The 27,531-nt window shown below is 45.5% G+C and overlaps 2 protein-coding genes across 2 annotated transcripts in view; one reads left to right on the top strand and one right to left on the bottom strand.

Annotated features, from left to right (window-relative positions):
- Positions 1-4,295: 4,295 nt before the first annotated feature.
- Positions 4,296-15,280, bottom strand: NOLC1 (nucleolar and coiled-body phosphoprotein 1). Its single transcript, XM_041415773.1, is given in 14 exon segments — positions 4,296-6,369; positions 6,616-6,696; positions 7,080-7,192; positions 7,886-8,446; positions 8,660-8,806; positions 10,095-10,184; positions 10,571-10,711; positions 11,237-11,387; positions 12,043-12,152; positions 12,665-12,806; positions 13,579-13,694; positions 14,769-14,890; positions 14,964-15,019; positions 15,141-15,280. Coding segments are annotated over 14 exon segments (2,100 nt in total). The 5' UTR covers positions 15,252-15,280; the 3' UTR covers positions 4,296-6,210.
- A 3,913-nt stretch (positions 15,281-19,193) lies between these two features.
- PIK3AP1 (phosphoinositide-3-kinase adaptor protein 1) overlaps positions 19,194-27,531 on the top strand; it is a 36,610-nt gene continuing 28,272 nt past the window's right edge. The window contains exons 1-2 of the mRNA XM_041415289.1: positions 19,194-19,321; positions 24,966-25,382. Coding sequence (XP_041271223.1) covers positions 19,309-19,321; positions 24,966-25,382 — 430 coding nt within the window. The 5' untranslated portion in view covers positions 19,194-19,308. The remainder of the gene's footprint in view (positions 19,322-24,965; positions 25,383-27,531) is intronic.

Genomic DNA, 27,531 nt, shown 5'->3' with positions numbered 1-27,531 from the left:
CTTACTGGGCTGAATTAGTCCCATGATTTTGCCCTGTTTAACAGGGTATGGCTTTGATATTGATGGAAAATTACACCAATCAACTTAAGTGAAATTACTGAAAAGCTATGGCTCCAATTTAATTCAGGTGCCTTTTATTAGGCTGAAATACTAAAACCTCTCACAGCAAGCAGTCTAGGCAAAGAACCCCACAAAGAAAGGGCTATGAGCAGGCTCAAATGCAAGGACTGCCATTTATATCTCTCCCTCACTTTTTTGTATTACCTAGTTCCTGCCCAGGACCTGGAAACCCATATACATGGGACTGAATTATTTCCCCTCCTGCATCCTAGTCTCTGTGCAGCTCTTGCCCAGAGTAAGAAATGTTTTCACTGAAAACTTCTCAGGAGTTAACAAAGGAGCAGAATTAATTAAAAAGCAAAAAATATCTTCACCTGGATGCTCTGAACTCTTCCTGTAATAAGATACTGAAGTTTGCCTGTTCTGTTTGGTATGATCCAAAAAAAACAGGATCATCTGCTACCATCACACTGATGACAGCCAGCCTAGCTGCAGCTAATTTATGGAAGCCAAGACTCTGTGAAAGCAGGCAGCTACGCAGCTCCAAGAGCAACTTCGTCACTGCAGGAGGATGTTACACTACAAGCAGGGGCTGCCCAGGGGAATCCCTAGTAAAAACCTAGAGGATACAATACCGTACAAAGCAAACAAAGCACAGGTTGAAATAGGGAAGTTCAACCATCAATCCAGCCCAGTGCTTGGTGGGCTTCTGTGCTCTGGTTTTGGTTTATCACAGACTCTGACTTAACCAGAGTCACCTGGGTAAATTACAGTAACACTAAAACATTTATATTAGCACTACAGCATACTAATATCAGAGTACACCAATGCTAGCATTAGTATTTTAGTATAGAAAACAAAGATAAAGGAAAAAAAACCCTTCAGAGAGGGATAAGCATCCCCTGGCAGTCTACATCCCTGAGGGTTTTTTTAAAAATGTTTGCACACAGACTGAATAGGGCACAGATGGTCTGCTCAAAACAACATCACTTTCTAGCATTTTTCCTTCTACATATTCATGGCAGCCCACTACAAACACAGAGAATGAAGGAAGCCAAGATCCCCAAAGGACCAAAGGGAACAATCACAGCAGTGATCAGGTCAGCATCAGAATGATTTATACCTTTCACCACATTGGTGCTACTGCTGCCACAAAACACCAGAAGTGCTCTGACTTAGCTATTTTGGACAAAAATTTATGTAGTCCCCAAACAGTTCCTAAGTTTTGGTACTTTGGACCACCTTCAACATCCTTCCTGTCTCATTAGAGTTTTATGGAGGAAGTTCTACAGGCAAGGTGGGAATCTGTGGGCTAGCAGGATGTTGCCAGATGATAGATCATCACTGCCAGGGAACCATGATACTAAAGGAAATACTGGTCCATAACAACTGAGAAAAGAAATAAAGATCTGGATCTCAGCTTGTTACAGTGTTTGAAACTACACACATCTTCAAGTTACACACACCTTGAGCTGGGGGATGGTGTCAGACACCACACATCTGCTTCCCCACCTGGCCCCTCATCATACATTAAATCTGTCTGGGCAGTGAGATTTCCCCCATTCAATATCCACAGGCTTCCTGTTTGTCTTCTGAAAGGAACAGAGATGGTTTGTGACACCAGGGTGCTCTGCAATAACAAGTTCTTCCGGACAGCCTTTTTCTCTTGCTTACAACACGGTTGCAAGACAGAGCAGCTAATGTGAGACTGTGCCCCTTGTGAGTGGTCTGAGGTCTGCAGTGTGGAAGCAAGTCAGAACATTATTTGTAATCCCTGGATGAAAAGGAAAGAAGAGCTTGGGGCCATTTCCAAATAGTCATGTGAGCCATAGACCTCAAAGTGAGAGCACATGACAGGGCAGAGCATTATTTGGTCTTAAGAAGAAATTATGTTTGTATGATACTCAAATAAGTTCTTCAGACTGCAGAGAAAACTGGGAAGATACAGGTGCACCAAACCTTAGAGAAGCAGTCAAGAGGAATGGGGAGGAAAAGTCTTCCCATTTACTGCCTTGTCATTTCAGCTTCTTTCTGCAGAGAAGCATCACATTTAAAGAAAAGTTATTAAACACCCCAGGAGGTTGTGAAATCTTGTGTAGAAAGCTATGGGGACTGATAAAGTCCTGACAGACAAGTCTGATCACATTTGACAGAGTTACAGGAGTAGAGAAGCTAGGGGTGAGTCTTCAATGAAACAACTGACGCCCTCACGTAAAGGAACCCACAACCAAACCAAAGAACTTCTTGGCTCTGAGCACGCCAGAGGAATGAGACCTGGCTGAGCTGCCGTAAACAGAGGTTGAAGAGGGTTGCATAGAAAGAGGAGGCAGAACAGGAGATGGAAGATACTCCTGAGATGTAATCTTCTAAAGGAAGATGAAGCAAGTTACACAAAAGCGCTCTGAACGCGTGTCCGTGGGCCAAGGCTCTGGTGCTGCGCGTTGAAGCAGACGCTGAACTCGCGCCCGTCAGCAGCCTCGCTGGAGCAAGCCGGGCTGCACACACGCGTCCGGGTAGAGCCGGGACCAGGCTGACAGCCGAGAATTCACACCGAGTCCCTGTCCCCGTCTCCCCGGCTGGGCAGCGCTCAGGTGCCATCAGCCCAGCTCAGCCCTGCAGCGCTCACCCGGAGCGCAGCTGGCAGCCCCGCCCGCGCATCCCACCGAGCCCGCCGCGCCGCAGGGCGCAAGGACCCTCCTTGCACGGCAGCGCACGGCAGCCCGGCCGCTGCGGAGCCGAGCAGCCTCGCCGTGGGGACGCGCCGAGGAGCACCGGCCGCAGTTCCTCCCGGGCCGCCCGCGCCCGCCCTTCCGCCGCGGTGCCGGCACCCACCTGCAGCGAGTCCCGGCGGAGCGCGGCCCGAGTGAGAGGCGCGGCGCTGCGGGAAGTGGGAGGGAAGAGAGGGAGGAAGGGAGGGATGCAGCCGGCACCGGCCCGCCTTCCCCTTTCAAGCCGGCGGGCGCAGGTGGGGCCGGGCGGCGCAGCCCCAGCCCACGGGCCGCACCCCGGGCCGAGCCGACCCCGGGGCTGTGGCACGAAGGCGGGGCGGGAAGGGGACGCGGTGGGCGCAGAGAGCCGCACCCGCTGCCCCGGCAGCTCGACGGGCAGCGGGGCAGCGCTGCAGCTTGTGCCTCCGGCCCCGCCAGTGCATCTCATCGCCGTCAGAGCATCGCCCCAGTGACCGCTGCCCGGACACCCCCAGGGCATGACCCCCCACCTTGAGAAGAGGGCAATCGGAACACGATAGGGAAAGGGCGGTGCATAAGGGAGTCGGGATGGGAGGGACACTGTTCCAGCACACACCAGACGGGGGATGCCCTGTTGGTCCAGTTCCAGCACTAATAACAGCTGTAACTGCACCACTGTTGCACAGGGAAACCAGGCCCCTACAACCAGGACAGCAGTAGAGCAGAGATGTAGGCTAAATATGTCTAGCAGCTGCAAAATCTTGTGAAAGGACCAGTTTTTCTCAGGAGTGTCAAGCATGTCATTTTGAGAGTCTCACAAAGCACTTCCCACCCCAACACTTGTTGCACTTGCTCAGTCAGGTGCTGATCTCCAGCAAGGCTAATGAGATTCTTTGCATCCTGTGCTGGAACTTCAGATAGCATTACAACTTCTCCTACAGCATCACATTCAAGGTGGAAGGCTGTGGCAGTGTTGGTTGCAGAGCAACACAGAGCTCAATGCACATGGTGCATCACCCCACCCTTTCCAGAGAGCCACAGCGCAAGGGGTAAAATTGAGTGTTATGGCACTCAAGATCTCCACAAGGCCCCACCTATCAGTAAGTTTATTTTCCTTGCACAGAGAGAAGAAGCAATCTAAGGGGACACAAATCAGTTATTTTAACCAGATATATACAGGGTTTTTCAGTTATGCCTATTCTTTCTTCTTCCTGTATGCTGGTGCTTATATGGCCAACTGCCATACAGCTGATTTGGCAGCAGTATCTGAGAAGACCTGACGAGATATTCTGATGGGAAGGGACGTGTGCAGTCTCAGTTTTTGATATAAGCTTCTAGCATCTTATGCAAATTTCTCAGTCACTCACCAGCCAGCTGCACAGGCCACCTTTTACTTCTGAAGGTCCATTACATGTCCACAATCATTTAAGTAAGATGACAAGAAGTAGTTGTAGACAGATGTTGAGACAGTGCTGTTACCCCCAAGCACTGGTACTCTCCCTTTTCCCACTCACTATCCCTATCTTTAACTACCAGATCCACTCAGACTACAAAGGCAGCAATGTTTATTTTTTGACACATTAAATTCTCACATTTTATACTTTTTTAAAAACCTCAAATCATAAAAGTATTTTAAACAGTTTCAAATGTAAGTTCCTGATAAACAGAAAAGAGGGAAAATGACAAGATGATGTTCAAATCCCCATGCAGAAAATACTCTTTCCACCTTCCTTTGGCCTCTAACCTTTACTTTCTTGTAATAACCATGGTCTCCTTGGCCCCTTGCACTGTAGCCTTGAATCCAGGCCCCTGTGATTGTGCAAGCTTGGGGGGAAGTCCTGAAAAATGCTCACTGGAAAAAGTTGCTACTCGTACATGGGGGTGGCTCATCAAGTCTCATCCCAACCCTCAATTAGGTGACACTGCTTTGCACACAAACACAGCTTCCTGCAACAAGGCTCTTCTCATTGGCACCCTTTGGGGAGGGAATGGAAACATGGAAATCAGGCCCTGCACTACCTCTCTGGCTGGCAGTTTCACCACGTGGGGTAAGCAAATCTCACAGCCCACTACTCCATTTCCCAAACATGCACTACCACTATTCAACTCATGCTGGTTGTGGGCTCAAACCCCCTGCTCCTCAAACTAGTTAACCCACCTAACAGAGGAGGAATATTTTCTACCAGATGCAAGCTGCACCTAAGTAAGGAAGCAGTCATACAGCTGTGTGAATGCAAGCCCACAGCTGTGTACACCATTATACTGTCAATTGCTCATGAAATCTCAGTTTAGGCTGCAAATTTCTCAACTTCTTTGTGGCTGCCCATACTGAACATACACTTGTAGCTGGTACTTCAAACCATACAGCACCAGGGTTTGTGCTAGGGGGAAACTGGCATTTTACTTCTCAAGAAGGATTTAACAGATTGAAAACAGATCAAAGACCAAGTGATCCAACTCAGAAATTTAAGGCATTAATGATACATTCACCTTGACTCCTAACAAGCTCCAGCTCACACTGCTAGCAGTAAATGTCAACTGGCTTATTTTATGTTCAGACAGAATAAGGAGTAATGCCACACTGCAGCCAGAGCCTCTGAAACAGTAACATTGCTTATCCACCTCTGCCTTTTGCTGAGGCCTTCATCTCCTTAGTCTCCTTATCCCTTCCCATCAAGTGAAACTTCACAACCCCCATGCAGTCAAGTTTCTGTACAACCTCACTCCCCAGCTACACTAATGGAAGTGTTATTAAGAGTGCCACAGCAGCACTATATACCCTGGTCTTTCTGACAATAGTGCCCACCTTGTAACTGTAATCGATACTGTTACTCAACTACTAAACCATATTTAGAGACTGCTTCTCCAAGTACTCGGTTAGTGGCCTCCACAGGAGTGCAAGGAAGAGGAAAGTAGGTATTTATTGCAAGGTGAAACCACAAAACAAAACAGGAAAGGAACCCTGTCACACTACAAGGGTAAACTTGAAATGTCAGGTGGGGTTGGGGAGTACAGCCAGAGTGCTCAAATCAGTTGTTGTTCTTACAGTAACAAGTCAGAGGCAAGTGACAATACTTGCCTCATCAAACGTATGAGAGTTAAACTGGCTGAAAAAGAAATGGGAGGTTAAAATACAGGACAATGATTTCTCTTTCTTCTAGTACATGGGCAGGAAACCAAAAGTAAAAATCACTGCCAGCCTTTCAAAATAAGACTGTAGAAAATATAAGTCTTGGTGGTCACCCTAGTGGTGCCAATAACACCAGCTTAAGGATGGTTTCAAATTAGGAGACTAAAAATTAGAAATAAAATGGGGAAACATCCAACCATTCTCCCACATCCCTACACTGGAGCTGCCTGCCCCACAAGGGGCTAGGGGAGTTAGCATTCCAGGCAGGCTTGACACCCATAATGTCCATATGCCCATCCAAGGTGAGCAGATGGTTTATGAACTCCAGTATTCTCAGTCACTTTCAAACTTGACGGAATTGACTTGGGTTGATATAGTGCCCCCACGGTAGCTGCCTCGCTTTTTCTTTGTTTTCTCATGACGGAAAGATTTGCCTTTAGTGTATTTCAGGATGTTGTTAGCTTTCTCACCCCAGTCGCCAGCTGCTCCTTTCTGTGAGGGACAGAGGGGGGAAAAAAGAAATTCAAGTCAGAACCCAAGAGAGTGAGGGCAATGCTTTGACTTCCCCGTACCCGGCAAAGCCCAGCTCATCCACACAGGAGCTGATACCACTCTCCAGGCGCCTCCTGGTGGAAGAAGGTCTCACCAAAACCCCTCCCCAGAAGCACACCGAGGCTGCTCTCCAGTCATGTACTCTCAGAGACAAATTGTTACCACTCTGGCACCACCTAGCCCTACCTTTGCTTCAAATGAGTTATCAGCCACACGGGCATCCACCTCAATCTCTTCTTCCCTTACGCGGCGGAAGGGAGAGGACGGCTGTTGGAAAAGAAAATGAGATACAGTAATCACATACAAACACACAATGTTCCTTTAGTAACAACCTCCTTCCTTGCCCTGCAAATACAAAACCCTGTTCATGTCACCTCAATCTTTAAGTGTTTCTCAGATTCATCATTCCTTCCCCACTTCAGATCACACAGCTCAGGAGTGCTCCTGTGCAAGTGTATCAAGCTTTTGCCAGAATATTAGGTTATGTGCACTCCCTAGGGCTCTCCAGACAAGGTTAGAGTACTTAAGGATACAATAAAAATACAAATAATCCTGTGGGCCCAACCATGCAGAAAAAGCCCAAACCAGCCTACTTGTTCAGAAGGCAAAGATGCCTCTTCAGGCAGTTGCCACAGTCCACCCTCACTCACCCGTTTCACCTTGGGAACTGTGTGTGGTGTTTTGGCTTTGATCTTTGCTTTTTTACTGTGTGGTGTTTCTGGCTCCTGAACATCTTCCCTCTTCTGTTTCTTCCCGACTGTGCCTGTTAGATGTACAGCAGCAGAACTTTAAATGCAGCGCTGAGAAAAGTAAAGGCTTCTGTTCCCCAGAAAGCAAACCCAATGTTGACACAGGTGTGAGAACTGCTGCCTGCATTACTTCACCCAGAAAACAGACTGCTGTAGCAGACACTAACAGTTCTCAGTCAGCAAGGACCTCCCCATCCTGTAATGGATAAAATTTTATGCAATGGAATAGCCCTATATTAATGATTTTGCATACTTGAGAGTTCTATTAGCCAAAATTTGTCAGATTTTGGATTCATACCATATGTACCTGCACACATCACTAGTGCATCACTAGTAGTTTTTCTTCCTGGAGGGTTAAAGATTGAGATTGTGCACCAGGGCATCAACTGTGGTGTCCCACTGCACACAGACAAGTGTGTCCTCCAGCAGTCTGCTTTGCTGTCACTAAATCTTGTGCATGCACAGATGGCAACTGGCAACAACTACACAGAAATGTGCTTCACATTACCACAAATTTCACTGTCAGCAACTATTCAATGCAGACAAAAAAGATCCCACCAAATTCAAAACCAGCCCTTCCCTCTTACTACTGCACCAAATGGCACAAACACAGAGATTAGAATGAGTACTGTTTCAGAAAGTCTTCCATTCATGCTTAGCTCAGTAACACTGCCTGACAGACCCACTTCCCACACTGCTGGTAATACCTCCATTGACTTTTCCAGTCTCTTCTTCAGAGCTGCTTTCACTGCTACTACTGCTGCCACCAGCTGGCTTAGACTTCATGTTGTTTGCAGCTACTGCAGATGCTTTTGCTTTCTCTCTGGAGGCAGTGGCTTTAGAACCGTTCTGCACGCCCTTCACTGCCTTTTTGGGCTTCCCATCCTCTTCACTGGAACTGTCTGATGAGCTGCTGCTACTACTAGAAGCAGCTGCCTTCTTTCCCACAGTTGCTTTTGCTGCTCCTGTAGATTTAGTGGCTGGTTTCCCTGCTGGCTTTTCTTCTTCACTGCTTGAGCTATCAGAGTCAGATGTGTCTGCTTTGGGAGCTGGAGTCAAAGGTTTGGACAGTGGCTTAGCCACCTTACCAGCTGGTTTAGCTGGAGGGCCTTTCTTCTTCTTCTCATCCTCTGAACTGCTGGAGCTGCTATCTGAATCAGAGCTACTTTGTGCTTTCTTTGTGGCAGCTGGTGACTTCTTTGCTGCAGGGGTTGCTGCTTTAGTTGTGGGCTTCACAGGAGCTGCCTTCTTGTCAGAACTATCAGAATCTAGAATGGAAATAAAAAGAGCAATCAAGGCTAAGTCCCATTCCTTTAACACAAGGCTAACGTTCAGATTCAGTGTTGACACACAGTACGCTTCATCATCTGCTTGGAACAACGTTGCAATGGGTATTCCTGTCCAAAGGCACCCCCAGACCAGAAATGTCTGAACCAGAACAACACACATGTAGAAATTCTCCTTCTCTCCCACCCCAATACCTGAGCTGTCTGAGGAAGAACTGGAGTCTTTCTTTGCTTGTCCAGGCTTGACAACTACTTTTGCTGGTTTGGAAGTATTCTTTATCACAGGTTGTTTAGCAGGGAGCTTATTCCCTGCCTTCTTTTTATCATCTTCAGAGCTAGAATCTAAAAAAACAAACAAACAAAAAAAACTTCTTCAAGTTAATAGGCCTCATGTGCAAGTTACTTTAGTGGTAACATGTATATAATTTATGGGTAAGTAAGTGAAAGGCTGAGCCACAAGTTAACTGGCAAGCATCTGATGGGCAAGCACTTAAACAGTCAAGGGACAGCATTCATTTTTCCACCCATCTTTTTTGTTGGGAGAAAGTGGAAACAGCTTAAGCTGTTCACTAATGCATGCACAAGTAAGTAAATATTTGGAGAATAATGTAAGAGAAGAGGTACTGAATAAATAACTTTAGAGAAAGTATCAGTATCATCAAACCTGGGGAGAAGAAACGTTGAAAAAAGCATCTATGTGGTAAGGATCAGAAAAAACATGCAAAAATTAAGAGATAAAGTTAACAAAGCATATAAAGTGAGGCAGCAACAGCACAGTATCTCATTTTAGCTAATTCCTCTAACAGATGAGAAAGCAGCAGTTTGAAAATGGAGACTCTTGAGTACAAATACACCTTTGTTTGTGCTACATGGATCTGGAATACTAAACCTGATCTATTCCAGTACTTCTGAATACTTTAGCAACAGCAACCAAAAACTTGACAATTTTGAGAGAAACTAGGTAACAAAACCAGAAAACACAGAACAGCTGCAACTCACTGGAGTGTCACACAACCTAGTGCTAGGGCTAGCTGTCTGCAGACAGACTGGCAGCTGCCACCCAGTCCCTGCCATGCCACCAGAGATGCCGAGATATGCCACAGGAGCACCTTGAACTCAGAGGGAAATTGGAACACATAGGGAACTTACATGGGAAACACCAAACCTCAGACCTGGTTGACACGAGACAAAGTACACTGCTCCCATTTCTGGGGTCACATCAGACGAAGGGAGGCATCTTCTAAGGCTATTTTGAACTTTATATGGTGATTACATTTTTATTTCAGAAACTTCTCCAAACACAATGGAAGAACAAACCCCAAAAATCTCAAGACACAGATGCTCAAGAACAGTTTAACCATTAAACTTCTGTGAAAAACCTGATTCACAGTTCCCTGCCCTTTCCATCCAGCAATCTGGAGACTTTTCTACACTGGCCAACAGTCTTGTCTCATGGTCATGCTCCATCTTGAATAGCAGGCTGCTGGTTTTCAATTTCATATCTTGCTAGTCATGGAGACTCTGAAGCTTTTAAGCTCATACACTGAGGCTGTTAGATACACCACTATGGAGCAACTTGGCCAGTAAAAACATTAACACAAAAGAATCAGAACTTAATTTCTTGAATTACCTGAGTCACTGTCAGAACTGGATTCAGCCTTCTTACTAGTCACAGCTTTCTTCTGGGGGGCAGGGGTTGTTTTAGCTACTACTGCTTTGCCTGCAAAAGCAAGTTTAAAATTAATAGGCCACATCCACACCAAACCTTTGTCCCAAGATCCAAACTTGAGCAGATGTGAAAAAGCTCCATTCTCAGTACACCAGCCCCTCAACCAGCCTATTGGAAGCCATGCAAAAACTTGGCTTATTCTCACTAAACTAGAAGACTTTTCAAATAGAAATGTGCAAATGCAACCTGACCACAGTTCAGATCTACAAGCTGAACAGTGTTGTTTGGAATGCCTTCAAACTAGAAGCTTCCAGAAGAGCAAAGAGCAACATAGAGTAAAGAGAAATGGCTTTTTCAAAGAAGCCAAGACCTTGCAAAAAAACCCTTTTTGGCACAAAGTAATACTTCCCCTGCAGCCTCTCCTTCTCATAACATACCTGCTTCTGCCTTTGAGGGCGCCTGCTCTGCCTCATCACTACTGTCTGAAGAGTCACTGCTCTCAGCCTTTTTTGCAGGAGCTTTAGCAAGGCCCTTCTTTGCCTGTGTTCCTTGAGGAGGTGGTACAGCACTGTATGGACCTATGAAGAGAAACACAGTATTCAGATGCCTGCATGATAATGTGAGCAGCACAAGGTGTTTGTTGTAGTTAGAATAAAGGACTTTTGCTATTCACTTCCATTTATTCCCCTTCTGTAGCTACAATCCAACACTAGCTTATAATTTGAAAGATTATACCCACCCCACAGCCACCTCCTTGTTTCTACTGAGTTAACTCTCCTCTTGGGGTTCAGCTGACCCAACCATCTCTGCAGAAGTTTTCTCTGCACTTTTAGAAGAACAGGAGCTTGTCAGCAAACTTTTACAGAAAAAAAAATCAGATATGTCAATTTTTCATTGTTGACATTTATTGCCTTCTCAAATTCTCTGGTCAGAGAGTCAGACTGACCTTGGATGATTGACCCTCTACTCGGACCAGCTCTCTACTGGAAGCCTAAAGACATTATACCACAATGAGCAGAGGCCCATTTAGCCCATCAGCTGGACTGCAACTGAACAGCCTTGGATACTTCACAAAAAAAATTGATTTAGTATTTTTTACCCACCAGATTTTGGCTTTTGTTTTGCAGGTGGCTTTTCATCGTCTGAGCTGTCAGATGAGTCCTCACTGCTGGAACTTTTCTTGGCACGTTTGGTTTTCCCCGGACATGCCAGAGTGGCTGCAGGTTTTGGCAGAGGTGGTTTCTTGGGAACAGCCTTATCAAAAGAAATATACATGAAAAAAGGTAATTTCAGAAATCTTGTGGGGACAACTGGATCTTGTTTAATTCCACGCCTCACTTAAGAGCAAATTCTCAAGACAAAGGAAAAAAGATTAACATAGATTTTCAAATGCAAATTTTAAGAAGCACATAAGAATCATTATCTTTCCAGCTCTTCTGCTATTGTTTTCTGCTCCATGAACCCCTAATGATGAGCTCCTCTGGACACAAGGGCAGAGGACTGACTGAAATTTATCAACTGCCACATGATTAAAAACAACTGTGATTATTTTTGTGTTGCAGGAAACATTTTTAAACACTTGCTAGTGGAAAACTCAAACAGCTAAACATGAAAGAGTCAGGCCAAAGCAACTTTATATAATGGAGACACAATATGGTTATGACAAAACAAGATGTTTTCCTGTAAAGAAGGAGCAGAGAAAGTAGTATGGAGGTATTAGGGAAGAAAGCAGTACGTGGAGAGATGCTACAACACGTAAGCCCACCATATGAAGGAGAAGCAGGAGTAAGAGTTATGTCAGTCTGAGTAGTCTGTGCCTCAGACTACTCAGACTGCTAGACTAGCAAGATAATACCCAGTGTTACTAGACTTCTACATTGTTCATGAAGTCTTTCATAGTCTAATTTACCTTTTTTGGTGCAGCCTTTTCCTCATCAGAATCTTCACTGCTGCTGCTGCTGCTACTGCTTGCTGCTTAGCCATTGACAGCTTTGGTGGCTGCCTGGGCAGCTTTATTTCCTTTTGAGAGAAGTAAAAAGGGACACTGCAAAACATGCTACGTAGATGAGGGATAATTACATTGAGCAGTGAGTATCTCAAAGAAAAAAAGAACCACAGAAGCCTACAGAGCAGATTAAGTAGTACTGCTTTTGCAGTAGTACTGCAAAACTGTTGGCTTATCCTACTGCAATCTTAGAGAAAGTTTTCTGGAAACTGTCTTCTAGCTCATGGGAAGTTCTGAAACTAAAGGCTTAAACAAGATCTTCCCTGCTTTTAGAGGGGAAGACAAGGGCAAAAGCAACCTATAAGCAGTTATTCAAACAATGTGGTGCTCAGGACCAGATGTTTTATCTGCATTCAGTTCTACACCTCTATGTCAGAAGAAACTAGACCTGCGTGGAATGGCAGTGAAAGCAGATTTTCAGACTGCTATGTTAATACATATGTCTTTGCATGTAGGTACAGCACCCAGCACTCCTCCCCTGCTTAGTTGCTTTTGCACTTTACTCATGATACACAAGAACAGGTACCTGATTTAGGTGTTGCTGGTTTTGGTGGTTGCTTCTTTGGTGCTTCTTCATCCGAGCTGCTTGAGTCAGAACTCGAACTCTCTGCTTTCTTCTGAGGCTGGATTTTGGTTCCAGCTGGCTTCACCACAGGTTTTGCACCTTTCTAAAAAACAGCAGGAAAAACAGATCAACCCTCAGTCATGAAAAGAAAACAAGGCTAATAAGATGGACACATACACAGACTATAGAAACAACTACCTTTCACAGAAGTTACCATTTAGATTTGAAAACACCACTCTGCTTAATGGTCAGGGTCTGAAAATCCTGGAATAACATTTTGCTCTAGAAAACCTCCCAGAAATGCATTGGAAGCCTCCTTTGCACATCAGTCTTCAGTTTTGCCGCCTCCTTAACACGGGGCAGCTCTGAGGCTGCCACTGTTCTCTTCCCTCTACAGATCACACTAGCTTGAAGACTGAAAATACTGACTGGGCAACTCTAGCTGGTCTCCTCTAGGGTACAATGCTATCACTCTTCCTCCCCTGACATCATTCTTCCTTGCCTCCGCTTCAAGACCATGACTGCAGCAAGAAAAAGCAAAGAGAAGATTCTCTTTTTACATAAACACACACATATATATATAAAGATCAAACTTATAGTACCGAATCTTTCTTTGCGAAGGAAGTAAGCCCTGGCAGTCTTAGGATAAGCAAGGACCAGACTTGGATATAAAACAAATTGGTTGCAGGACAAAAAATTAGTTTTTCCTGGGACCAGTTCAAATTGCACTACAGAAATGTATTTGTGCATTGTATCTGCAGCAGCACGGGCACTTCATAGTCCAGGCCCAATACCCCATGCAATTCTGTTGGTTCAATTTGCTATTATTCATCACTGTCAAACACACATTAAAGCTGCTGGAAAGAAAAGCCAACCTTTGCTGGCTTCTCCTCCTCCTCCGAGTCTGAATCATCACTGGAGTCCTCACTGCTGCTCTCTGCCTTCTTGGCTGCAGGAGCTGCCTTTCCTTTGGGCACAGCTGATGCTTTAGCTGCAAATAAGGGACAGCAAATATTGATGACAAGTTAACTGACAATTTTCATGTACCTATATCCTGCACTGGTGGATATTAGGGCTAAAGGATATATTAAGGTCATTAAACCACGACTGACTTTCTTTCTTGAGCACTGTGTGGCAGACTGCTTCAAAATGGGTAAGCAAAAAGATAAAACCATTCTAGACTTTATCTTTGTCACACACAAATTTAAGTGCCAATTTCTATCACCAAAAATGACAGCCCAAAAAGAAAGAGCACCCCTTAAACTGAGATAATATTAGCTGGGTCTGCACACCTCCCAGCTTAAAGAAGCCTGCTGAACAAGTACAGACAGGTGCTTGCAAAGACAACCACTGCAATATCTTGTTACTGTTCCAGACACCCAAATGTGTTTTGACCAAATCCACTTCCTGATTATTGACTGCTTTTCAATAATGTGGAGCAAAAAAATAGTTTTGTCTTATGTTATATTTACAACTGTCCTTATCAAATAAAAATCAGACCTAAGTTCAAATTCAGCTTTAGGATGGCTCAAGTTGAAGATATATTTTGTTTCTGTGTCCTCCCTCTCCTCATTTATTCTTTGCCTCCTCCAAAATCTACTGCTAGACACACACAGCCTTGTGTACAGTGATTAATGAAAGACACAAGAACAGTTTCACATAAAATGGAAAAATACAGCTCACCACATAGCAAAGTGCAGCACAGGGATGTATTTTTTGGTAGTACTAGTACTCGAGCTCTAAAGAAAAAAGGGTAGCAACCTCACACAAGCAGCAGGTGAATACGGATGCCTGGCACTTCTCTGAAATGGCTAAAATCTTGCATGGGACACAAACTGCTGTGCCTAACTTTCAATAAGATACAGAGATCACCCTTAACTAAAATGAACCTATCTTCCATGTCATGGGCAAAAGACCGGCCAAAAAACCGAGATCAGTCAATACAAAACTAACCCCTGATAGCTGCTGAAAGACTTTAAAAGAGCGACTGAAGCTGAGCTCTAAACGCGCGCGAGAGGCCACGCCAAACAACCGCGGTCCGCACCAGGGCCGCCCACAAACCCACCAGGCTTCTTGGCCGGGGGTTTCTCATCCTCCTCGCTGGAGCTGTCACTGCTGCTGGCGGACGGCTTCCTCTTGGCCTGGGCGCCGTTCGGGACCAGCGTTCTCCTCTTGGCCTCCGGAGACCTGCGGGAGAAGGGCTGAGCGGGGCGCGCGGGGCGCGGGCCGGGCGGAGGGGGCGCGGCCCGGGGGCACTTACCGCAGCCAGTAGGTGAAGATGTCCAGGAGAGAGGCCGCGTTGGGGTCCTGCTCCTTCTAAAGCGAGAAGCCGCGTCAGCCAGAGTCACTGGGCCCCTGCATGAGCCCCCGCCCCCCGTGTCCCGTGTCCCGTTCCCCGTGTACAGTGTCCCATCCCCCTGTCCCGTGTCCCGCTCACCGCCGCCGCCTCCCTGGCGAAGGCGCGCGCGGCGCCCTGGCAGCCGCTCTCGCGCAGGAACGCGAGCACGAGGGGGAACAGATCGCTGGGCACCGCGCGCCGCTCCGCCATGATGCCCACGCCGACACGTGCCGCGCGCGCACGCGCTAACGCTTGCGTGCGTGCTTGCGTGCGTGCTTGCGTGCGTGCCTGCGTACGTGCGCCGCCGCGGCCCCGCCCCGGCCGCTGCCAAATGGCGCGCGCAGCGCGGGTTCGGGGCGCTCCCGCTGTGAGGGGATGGGCAGGCGCCCTCAGTGTCGGTGCCTGTGTCAAGGCAATGCGCGGTGCCGAACGGCTGCCTGTGCTGCAAAGGCAGGAGAGGGGCTGGGAAACCGGCAGTGCCCGCTCGACTCTGGAAGCGGGAAGACTTAAACTTAAGTCCCTTTAACCCTCACCAGCTTACTCCTGCTTGCAATCCGCTTTAAACCACCGAAAGGAGAATGCTGGGGAAGGCTGCAGAGCAGGAGTTGGGTTGCTCAGGGAGGAGGAGGAGCCGGGAGCTGTGGGCAGCCTGGGCGCTGGCAGAGCCCTCAGCGGCCCGGCCGGCAGAGCTCGGTGCTGCTGACCCCGGTACTCAGGAAAGGTGGGCTGTGAAACCGCTGAACCCATACAGGAACTTACTGAATACTCCTGGCTAAATCCGTACAGGAACAAAGGGAGTTGGTAAAAGTAACACCATGATCCTAAAGCGGCAGCCTGTAAGAGACGGAAAAGGAATTTGAGAGGAGGCTATCTAGAATACAGACTTGAAGGGCTTCAAGGCGGGAGACAGGGTATGAAACAGGTATAGCTCAAGTAAGTGAGGGGATGAAACAGGTATAGCTCAAGTAAGTGCTGAAGACCCGGACCTGATCTTAAATGGAGCTTTGGACCTATGGAAAAGGGTGGATGTGGAAGCCCCAGATGAGGCTGAGCAGGACAAGCTTACTGTGTTAGTGCACTCACAACCCTGATGAGGATGAGATTTCATTCACCTGTTGTATATTGCTGTGGCTTTAGTTACTTTTCTAGGGGAAATTTTTTTGCTGTAATACTACAGGTTTGCTCTGCTGGATGTAGCTCTCTATTCCTGCTGTTTTGATGGACGGCACTTTTTTTTATCTTCTTCAATAGATTGTACTATAAAGCTTGCCATGGGCCAAGGAAGAAGAGAGTACTGTGCTTAAAGTCTAGATTTAGGGCTGCCAGGGCAAAAAAAAAACAGTGGTAGGTAGGCAGTGTTTTGCTTTTTACATTTCTCCTACCTAGCCCTCTGCACTTAACTATTTCCAAATACTGCTGTTCTGTGCTGTGTGGGTGTTCTTCCCTCAGTGCCTGGTGAACACACAGCTGGGTGGGCTCTGTTCTCAGCTAAGCATGCCTGTTGCTGGTGCTTCTGGAAGGCTCCATATTTGCACTCATGGGGAAGTAGAAGACAGCTCTTGTGGTATTTTGTACTGTAAGATTGTATTTTTGTACAGGTGCTGTAGCCTGTGTAGCAGAAATGGGGCGTTCAACTGGGGCTAGGTTAGATATGTTTACTTGGTTTTGGGATGCCCTGCCCCTTTTATGTATGGAATAACATGGGACTGTGTTGCAGAAAGGAAACTGTTTGCAGGAACTAATATTTCCTAGTTTTTATAGTTTCCCTCTACAGTAACCTACAACTGCAAGCTTCATCTGCAAGCTCAGCAAACTTTTGTGCTTTTGCCTACATGGGAAAGGAAAGGAGCAGCTTTTACTGGTAAACTGTGGTTACTTTAAGCCCTGCTGTGTGAACTAACTGCTGTGAGGAGCCAGGGAAATTACTGTGTTTGCTTCACTGGCTCACTTTGCTTCTCCTCTGGTTAATAAGTATCTCCCTCTCCTGCCTGGCCTTTGCCAGTTAGGTCTGTTCCCTGTGCTCTGCGACAGCTTCTCTTCAAAGATGTGTGGCTCTCTAGGTGTGCTCCCCTGTTGTGCCTGCAGCTGTCCAGATGACCTGGCAGGGAAAGTCGTTTTGTCCTTGTATTCCCCAAGGCAGTAGTGGGAGATCCTGGGATCTAAAAGACAAGCAAATTCAACAGATTTATCTTACCATTGTGAATCCCTTTGTTCCCCTCACCTATTCCTCAGAAGTCTTTTCAGTCCTGCCCTTGGCTGCCATGTCCCTTTTGTTAAGGCTGTAGGGAGGGCTATGCATGGGATCTTTTTAATACCACAGTGACTAAACTGCCCCCAGCACTCGAGGTGAGGAGGCCCCAGTCAGAGCAGACTGGGACAATCCCCTCCCTTGCCTAGCAGGCCATGCTGTCCCTGATGCCCTCAGGACAGGCTTGGCCCTCCTGGCTGTCAGGGCACTGCTGGCTGATGTTCAGCTTGGCATTGACCAGGACCCCTGGGTCTGTTTCTGCAGCACTGCTCTCCAGCCTCTCATTTCCCAGCTCATCTCAGGAGAACGTTTCCATGAGAGGTCTCTGGCCTTTCCACTCTTTCCATCACCAAGAAAAAGTGAAGAGAGATAGCATTAGTATTCAAACACGTACTCAATCATTTCCTTGTTACTGCTTGTAAGTGCCTAGCAAAAAAGCATTGGCTCCAGAAAGAACAATCTATTCCTTTTCTTTGGACAGGGATAAGACAGACCCTTGAGAATAATGCTGCAGATGCAGCTGTGTTCATATGCTGCAGTGAACTGAAGTGAGGAAAGGTTTGTACAGTCAGTTTTGGGTAAGGTGGTAGGATGAGATGCTCCCTCTATTTCCTCTCTCTTTTTTTTTTTTTTTTTTTAAAACTTTTTATACTGGAAGTTAGAAGATACACAGCTTAACAAGGGAAATAATGTGGAACAGTCATAAAGTCATAAGTGTGGTTATCCATCTGTTTAAATAGTTCTTAATATATACTTGCTGTTCCATAATAGTAAAATAATTTGCTTAAAGATTATTGTTTTCAACTAGTTAACTTTTGTCTTTCACTTAAATCCCAAGTTGGTTCTGTATTTGCACACTTCCCCAGTGTCCATGTGTTCTTTATTCTAGTGTATATTTTTGGGATGATTCAGGGGGGAAAGTTACGGTTTCTTCTTTGCATACCTGGAATTACTCATAAGGCTTTATCATCAGGAAGTGCTTTTTGTCCTAGTACTTCCCTATTGAGAGAACAAACACCTTGGTTTTGGAAGACAGGCAGTGGCACAGAGTTTGTAAGCTTAAAGTATGTTTTGAGTAAAGAAAGATTTGCAGGTAACAAGAGAGTTTGACTAACTTCTAAGATAGAGTTGATTAGTGGAAAATAGTTGGTTCCTTTCTGCTTGTAACCACATCTGTTCTAACATTAGCAATGATTCTAAGCTGCATACAGAATGTCCACTGACTGCTTGGGAATGACTGCTCTCACTGGGAAGCCAGACTGTCAGGGCTCTGCTTTTGCTGTGCTGAAGGGCATCAATGAAAGATCTCACTGGTTACAAGTGTTTTTTCAAAGTTTGCAAAGGAATAGGCTGAGTAATTTAGGCAGGATCTGTTGCTTTGTCTTCAGCGACAAAATTAGTAAGTTGAGTCCTGCTCTGTGAACAATAACGGCGTCCTTCTGCTGCTTATTGTCTCTGTACTCAAACATGAGCATAGTCTTACAGAAACTGGTAAATTCCATTTGACAGACAGCATCTTCTCGATGAAAACACAGAACCTCGAGCTACTTCATTCTGTTGGGAGCAACTTTGCTTCTCCCTAGGAGTTGTCCTTGCTCAAAGAAGCCATGACAAAACCTAAGTTAGGGATGAGTATAAAGCAGGTATTGCTTGTTCTTTTCCTCAGCTGTTGCTCCAGGTTTCTCCAGACCGCTGTATTATTGTAACAGCTTTTCCTCGTTGTAGCGCTGTTTTCTCGGCCACCTAGGGGACGTGCGATTGGAGCCAGCTGGAAAAGGCGGTTTCCGTCCTGGGGGCAGAGTCCCGCGGCGTCCCGGAAAGGCGAAGCGCGGCCGGGCAGGGGCAGCCCCGTGCCCAGCTCTGCAGGGGGCGCCGCGGGCGGGAGGCGGGGCCGGGAGGAGCCCGGTGCCGTGTCCCGTGCGTGCCGGGGCCGAGGGACAGCCGCGGGGGGATGCACCGCCTTGCTGCGCCGCCGATGTGAGGGAAGGGGAGCGGCCCCTTGCGCGCCGGTCCCGGACCATGGCCGCCCCCGGTAGGTGCCGCGGCTGTCGTCCCGGGAGCCGCGGGGAAGCGGCGGGGCTTCTCCGCCGCTCGTGCTGCGCGGCGGCCCCGCTGCGCTGCGGCGGCCGCGGCTCTCGGCAGCTGCCCGCGCCAAGGTGCCGGCAAGCGGAGCGTAGCGGAGCGCTGGCCGCTCCCCCCGCGGGGCGGTGCCGCTGCGCGGCTCTGCGCGCCCCTGGCGAGGCGCTGCCGGGGCAGGGGAAGGGGGGTCCGCGCTCAGGGACCCCTGGCGCTCTCCAGAGGCACGGTCCCTCTTCTGCTCGTAGCCGGGCTGCAGCGCTTTCTAGCTCGCCTTGCTTCACTTGTCTGGAGTTCAGGGCAGCTGCTGGCAGAGCTTTCCGGCGTCTGAAGTGCGCTTCGGCTTGGCAGGTCAGCGAGCTCTGAGGGAAAGTGTTCTGTAGAGCTCTGAGGGAAAGTGTTCTGTAAAATTCTGTAATTTTCTCCTGTCTGCCTTTACTACTTGCATGTTTTTCTGTGATGTTTTATAGAGAAGTCAGTTTTTCCTAAATACGGTTTTATTCTTCAGCACCACTTGCTTTTGGAGGTATGACTTGGTGCCGCTTGCCACAGTGGCACAGGATCCCAAGCTGAGCTAGTCTGCTGTAATTGAAAGTATTTTAGCTGACGTATGTGCAGGTAAAACTACCTAGAATAAGAGCTGCAAACTCAAGGGGAGAGGGGTTTAGCCGGTGTTGTGTAAGTCTTGCTAATGCCCAGTTTGCAAGTTCCTCTCTTTGCAGGGAAGTGTATGGGTTTTATCTAAAAAAGGAAAAAACGTGCCATTCTCAGGGTGTGAAGTAACATTTGCGTTTCATTGACGCATATCTCCTTGTGAGGTAAAAATAAGCTAAATGGAGGCCTCAGGAGACTTGTGGCCAAAACTACTTTTCTCCTTATAAACAGAAGGTGATTTCACAGAGACCCTTAAAAAGAGAACAACTTTAGATTAACATATCATAATGCAAATCTCTTGTTCCTCTCTGTGAAGTTTGGTTTGCAGAAATTTTATCTGCTTTGGTTCTGCTATTTCCTCTTGCTTGTTTGCAGCACTTTATTTAAAGTGAAGATTTTCTATTCCAGTTGAGGTAAGAAGTCTCATGTGATCACTATTACTATGCATTCCATGCATGCAGAGAATGCATTTATTTCATCATACATCACTTAAATACACACACTTCACATACTGAAATGTGGAAGGTGCAGAGGACTTCTCTTAATGGCCCACTAGCAGTTTCTATCACTTCCTGAAAGTGCTCTCTTTTAAGAATTTTATTATTAAGACACTTTGAGTTGTGTTTCCTTCACACCATAGACAATTATCTTCCATGAAGAGTGAATTCCCATCTATCAAGGACTGTGATTTTGGACAGCATTACTTCTGTATCCTCCATACACATGAATCACAAAACACCCTGGAACAGGTTACATAATGCCTTTCTTATGTAGTCAGAATTGGAGATGGATTTTTTCTAGCAGATGAAGATAAATTGTTTGCCACTGCATATGATCCTCTGAGTTGGAGTGAAGGATTTAGTCTCAGTTTTTTTACCTGGTCTGTGGACAATGAGAAGTCATGACCCACTTATGAGTGGTATGCAAAAGCTGAAGCAGAAAAGTTGTGTATTACTACAAGCCCTGAATATTCTTTATGAGGCCCACAAGTACAATGGAAAACTTTATGATCTGTAAATTGAAAATGGGTCAAACCTTTTGCCTTAGGGAGTGAAACAATGGATAACAGCTGATAATGTAAGATGTAGTCTTACCCAGAGCTGATATTCCAGCTTCCCACGGTATTGTTTAGCTATTTCAGTGGTAATCAGAACCTTATGATACGGCCATAAACCACTATCACATGTTTGGGCTGAGCCTAAAGATTATCACCTCGCTACTTGCAGACATAGTTTGGGGGTGTGCCTGATTTGTTTGCTTCTCAGAGGGAGACTGTGAAGACATGACGTGGTCATGCATACTTCTATATGCTTGCCATGAGCGTATGTGATTTTTACTGAATTGTTTCATCCTCTTCCATTCCATGTGCGGTTTGTGAGCTAGGGAAAGCTTTGTATCGTGTCATTTGTGCTATTTAATTTGTGGCTTACACTTCAATTATAGGTCTTAGGCATGTCTATGGTACTGGTTTGTAATCTCATCAGTCTGTTATCACTGCTGTGTAGTGAAGTGTGCAGCTAAACACTGGAGAGGCAGTTACAGCTGGAAAGCATTCCAAAGGTTATAGTTTATTATTGCAAACTGCAACAGAACTGCACCTTTATGATTTTCTATGAAGTAGATGAACGTGCCCTGCAGTATTGTTAATAGTGCTGACATTTTGTAACGGAGGCCAAAGTATTTTTAACACCCTAAGCTTAGGAATCCAGCAACAAGGTATTGTTAAAATTTAAACTAGATCACACTTGAGAGTGTGAAAGATAGACTTGTGCCAGCCAATCCTTTTTCTTCAACTTGCTGTTGTGTATAGTGTTCGTATATTTCTTCCTTTAGTTGGAAACTTTTCCAAAACCAGCCTGTCAAAAGCATTGTCAAACCGTCTATCTAAGGGCAGGGTTTAAGGAAATAAAATGTTTGGTGTTCACCAAAGGATTTCCATATATGCTTACAACAGGCAGAGTATACATTATGTTTTGAACTGTGCTCTGTGAGTTTTTCTGATGTTTGAAGCATTGTGAAAAAACTCCCTGAAATGTTCTGTATTCTTTTTACGCTGTTCTCTGAGGACTGGACAGTAGTTAGTGCTGCAAAGGCAGCTATTTGGTTAAACAAATAATAGCATGATCCAGGAAGGAGAGTCCTGTGTCATTCTTCTTTTAAAGGAAAATGTTGCAATTGAAGTTATTTCTAGATTTTTGGGTTTTTTTTTAAAACAGTCCCAGTGCTGACTTAAGCTTATTTAGCTCTGCAAGACCTACTTCCAGTATTTTTGCTTATGAACATGGAGTGTTACTTTGGCTCTACAAGTGGAGTCAGTAATGTTATTTCTCAGTTCTTGTTTTAGGAGCATTGTTCCTCAGTTTATTGCTTGTGTGTAAAAGGCTGGGGGAGCTGAGGGAAGAAGGCCTGAGGAGAGCTGGTACAGCTCTGTTAAAGGGAATGGTGTTCTTGTAGAGCAGCGCTAGCTAGGAAATCAATACCTTTCCTAAACACCAGGTGAAGTTCCTTCCTGCTGGATGCAAAGGTTGCACTGCTCTGGCAGGAAATTTGCATTGAGTCTGTCCAGTTTGCATCCTTTATCTACACACCAGAGAAGGGAGGGATTCTTGGATAGTTAGTGCCCCTGCAGTGTGAGGCGTGTTTGAAGTCAATGGCTCTTCCACCCTGAATCCAAGCACAGCTGCTTACTTTCATTGAAAGCCTGAAGAAGTGCCTGTTGGCTCACAAGTATAGTGTGGAAGCTGTGTGCTTCCTAAAAGTGAATGACAGGATTAGTTGTTCCGTTTTATAGAACGTTAAAGTGCCTGGGAGGCCACTGCTGATTTTTCCAGAGACTGGAGGTGGGGCTGCTGCCAGAGAGCACCAGGGTAGGATTTCAAGAGCTTTGGGCACACCTCAGAGGGTCATTGTGTGGTTCCTCATCTGTTGAGGCTGTGCTTATCTGGCCGTGGTGCAATGCGTGGGCTCCATTCTCAGCAGACAGTTGTGCTGTCCTTTCCCACTGTTCTGCATGTAAATCAGCCCAGGGCAGTGGAAGCAGAAGTCTGTGGTACATCTCCCTTTCTATCTAGAATAATACTTGAATTCTGCTTGGTTTTCATGTTTTTGCTCATGTAATTCTGTTGTCTTTGCCAGGTGGTGTTCAGCCACCATCAGTGATATTCTGGAAATGGTGGTGTGCTCACTGATGTGAAAGCTGTCTTTTTTCACAGCAGTTCTTCACTCTTAGGTTAAAGGTCCCAAGGTTTTGAGTGCTGAGGACTCCACTTTGAGTTTGCTGGGTCCTCTCCTTTGGAAATGTTGTCTCCCACAAGCCTCCATCTGTGGTTCAAGAGCTGTATTCACTCACAGACATGCAGCTATCCTAGTGAAATGTCAGCATTGCACTGCCCACGTTCTCCATAGCTAGAGTATTATCCTTTCACTGCTTCCTTAGAGACTGCCTTATTTATGCAGGTAGCTGTAATTGGTCGAACATTGAGCACATCTCCATTCTTCTCAATCGTATCACTTCTGCTGAACTACAGTTTAAAGCTGCTAATTGTATAGTTTAAGGCTAGGGTCCCTCAGCCTAGACCTTCTTTCTGTCTTCGTTTCATAACGAAGGTTCTGGGGAAGGTGATAGAATCAAGTCTTTGAAGGCTGTGCAATTTTGCTTGAATTTTTCTAAGGTGACTGCAAAACTGTTATCTTCAGTTCTGGTAAATGCACTCTGCAGATCCTCTCTTTGGCTGCCAAATTTTAGGCATTGTTCTCTGCTTTAATTTGAAAAATTTGCCTTTGCTTGTGTCATGATGGAGATGGATTTAAAATGTTGACACTTCTAAAGAATCAAACTGGAATTAGAAGACAATTTGTTAACAAGATTTTAAATGCTCAGCTCTGAAATTTACCCTGGACCTGAGTTGTAAACCTCAGTTTTGAATAAACTTCTTCACAGGTAAATAGAAAAATTAAATGTAAACTTAAAAGCTTCCTTGAGCCTGGTGGGAGAGCACTGCATCATGTCACACTGGTTCAATTTGCATCTACTCTTAGCAAGCTGTTAACATTTTTAAGTGCCTTTGTGCCAGAGCACTGAAATGCCTGAGTCTGTAGGTAGAAGCTGTCTCTAGAGAACTATGGGAGAAGTCAACTTTGGTGAGCATATTTTGGGTTGTCTTATGGTCACCACTATTGTATTAGTTCTTCCCTCTGAAGAGAGTGTTTGTCACTCCAAAAATTGTTGGGAAAGCTTTCGATGGCAGTTTTGAGGAAGGACTCTAACACAGCCTTGTGGAATGTCTGAAGCCTGAACAACAGAGTGGCTGTGGTGCAAACACTGGGGCTGGTGTTGTTTGCCCTTAGCTGCATGCATGCTTTTCAGGCAGTTTGCTTTCTGCTGCAGTGAGAGCAAATAGCTAACACCACGGGGGCCATAGTGACTTCCTGTAAGCGTGGTGTGACCTCATTTGTTATTTTAGGTGTGCTGTTTGGTGTCTGCTTGGGCATGTAATGATCTGCAGTTGTGTTGCAGAGACCATATAATTGCTTAAAATGATTTTAACTTTCATGCGAGCGTGAACTCCCCTTTTCAAGCTAGTTTGTTTTGAAGGTCTGGTTTTTGTGGTTTTTTTTTTTCCTTATCAGAATGCTTTAAATCTGTAAATCTGTGTAGTTTGTTTCACTTGAAACTATAGCAAGAGCATTTAATTTGTTTCATTGATAAGAATGAAAAAACGACTTAAATTTAGTGGAGTAGATGCAAGTAGGAGTTAGTTCACCCTTAGAATTGCTTTGTGGCTGTGAACCCCTCACTTTGGATAGAACTGCTGTTCTTTTGAAATGCTTTGTAGTTTCTGACAGGAATTAGAGGCAGCGCTGTGGGGTTTTTTGTTGCAAAGCAGTGGGTGAGTTCATGGTTTGAATTGAATCTTTTTTCTTGTGATCGTCTTGCACCTGTACAGGAGCCCCTGGAGAATACGATGTGCTGATCGTGTTTGCAAGTGACGCCGCTGAATGGTGTCAGTACCTCCAGAACCTCTTCCTCTTTACGTGGCAAGTTCGAAAGCATCGGATTCTGAGCTACCAGCTGGAAGACGACTCTGCCATCTCCCACCAGGAGCTGGACCTGTTCAGCAGAAGTCGGAGTATCATCCTTTTGCTTTCTGCTGGGCTGGTGCAGAGTTTTTATGTTCCTCACATCCTGCAGAGCCTTCAGGAAGCTTTATGGCCCCCGTGCAAAGTAGTCAAGCTGTTCTGTGGTGTTACGGACTGTGATGACTATTTGACCTTTTTCAAGGACTGGGCTCAGTGGCAAGAACTCACAAATGATGATGAGCCTGATGCTTACCTTGCAGCTGTTGAGAAGGCTATTTCAGAAGGTAAGACCATAGCTAGGAGCTGTGAGTTCTTGTTGGAGGAGGGAGATACATGGTGCTGTTTATTCTTATTTTTACACTGGTAATCTGCTTTACTTAAAGAGCAAACTAAGGCGAATTGTCCAACCCTTGTAAACAAGAAAGTTATGCAAGCAAATTTTTCTGTACCTGGCTGGTTGGTCCCTAATTCAGAAGAAATTACCAGCAACTCAGAGAGAACTTCTGAATTTGAGGCTGTCTTGAGTGGCTACTTTTGAAGCAAATTGAAGATTAAAACTTTCTATATTTAAAATTCTGCCTGTAAATATTGTACTCTGCAGTTTATTGAACAAAATCAATGGAAAATTGTCATTTATTTATTTTAGGGAAAGGAATTATCTTTTTCTTCAGACTTGTTTCTGTCATACCAGAACCGAAATAAAGTCTAATATGTATTCTCTAGCACTGGGCCTGAAATCAAGGATGTAACCATACCATGCAGATCACTTTGTTACCTATGATTAAAAGGCAGAGATTAATTAAAGAATTGCACTGATTTCCTTAAGCACAGAAGTATTAAGAGCTGGAGACCACACAAGCTCAATGTACTGAGTTTTGATTCCTTATTTTCCTAAACTCTAGAAGAGCATGTAGAATTCCTTTCTCACCATTTCTGTTGAAATGAAGGTGGAGAGCTCTGGGCAGTCGTGCTGGTCTGGATATTTTTATGACATTGCCATAGGTAGGGTTATACTGTTCTTTGTCAGCCTCAGCAAGACTGGAATCCTGTGGTTGCATCTTGGCTTAAGATTTATCTCTATTCCATGGCTTAAGTTAGGCATTGTGTTTAGTGTTGTGTGCATAAAGGCTCTGGAGTCTGACTTCCCACAGTTGGATCTAAAGTCCTTCTCCATCTGTGCCACAAGTTAGCATGTACTGAAACAAAGCGTGCTTTGGCTTTATTTTTATTGCTGTTTCTACATAACAAAAAAATCAGTTTATTTTCTGTTTTCTCCCTTTAATAAGCATGCATTGATCTCAAACTGACTTCAGCGTATCTAGAAAATACTTGACTGGGAGAAAAAATGAGCTAAAACTAAACTCATTTGCTGTGGAGTCTGCTGTAACATGTTCTAGATAGTCTGCTACGCAAGTATTCAGAATTTCTGGACTTCTCTTACTGTTATGGCAGTCATAGCTGATGTGGCTGTCACCTGCATGCCATGTCAAGTTTTTGGTTTGTGCACATCAGAGCAGTTGCAAAGGTGAGCCATCTGCTGTCACTGTGATTCTTGTGAAAGAAGAACCCCTTTAAGATGGGCTGCTTTCATGGCCAAAGTATTTGGATTAATGTATCAGATCCTACTTCTGTGTGGGGAAAAAATTACTCTGTGACCTCTTCTATTGTGTGATTCTATACAAGTGCTGTGAATGGCCTCAAATGCAAATGTTCTCGTGTTTCCCCTGAAAACAGCCCCAGGTGTACATAGTTCCTTTTTTGGGTGAAACTGTGAAAACTTTCTTCTTGATTGGTAAAAAACAAATTTGCTGTATTTAGTTGCAGCATGAGAGTAACTTAAAATATTTGTGACAGCAGACCTCTCCCACAGAGAAATGCAGCCTCTGCTCTGGTCTTAGGTTTGAATTTTTCCTGATTAAAGCAACCCTTAATTCTTACAGCACTTAGCAGAGAAAGTTCATGACCATATTTGAAATTGTTTGGGTCTGGGTGTCTTCCTCTGGGAAGCACTTCTCTTCACATGTGCTCACCTGTACTTCTAACAGCAGTGTCAAAACTAGGCCTGATGCTAAATGACTCAGCTTCAGCTTCCAAACTGCTGAATCCTGAGCTGGTGAGGCATGGTGCAGGGCTACAGGATGCAGTCAGGGCAAATTCTTCTCCAGAGGCTGCACACTGGCCCTGTGCAGGCTGTGCTGTTGCCTCTAGCACAGCTGTTGGCTGTGGTTTGTTTAGAGCATCATGGGACTATGACACCCCAAGACATCACATGCTGAAACCTATTTTAATTTTTATTAGTTTAGTATAAATTCAGAAATGAGGAAACATTTATCTGGCCTTGAGAACTTTATCTTTGTAGGTCAGGAAGAGCTGAAATGTTACTCTACCTTCAGAGGGGCTCATTAAGAGATGTCAGAGGCCAAGGCAGTAAGC

This window comes from Onychostruthus taczanowskii, unplaced genomic scaffold, assembly GCF_017590055.1.
Source record: "Onychostruthus taczanowskii isolate IOZ18803 unplaced genomic scaffold, ASM1759005v1 scaffold5, whole genome shotgun sequence".
NCBI classification, from domain to species: domain Eukaryota; kingdom Metazoa; phylum Chordata; class Aves; order Passeriformes; family Passeridae; genus Onychostruthus; species Onychostruthus taczanowskii.
The sequence above is the reverse complement of the archived record's forward strand: the minus strand, read 5'-3'. Positions and strand labels throughout refer to the sequence as shown.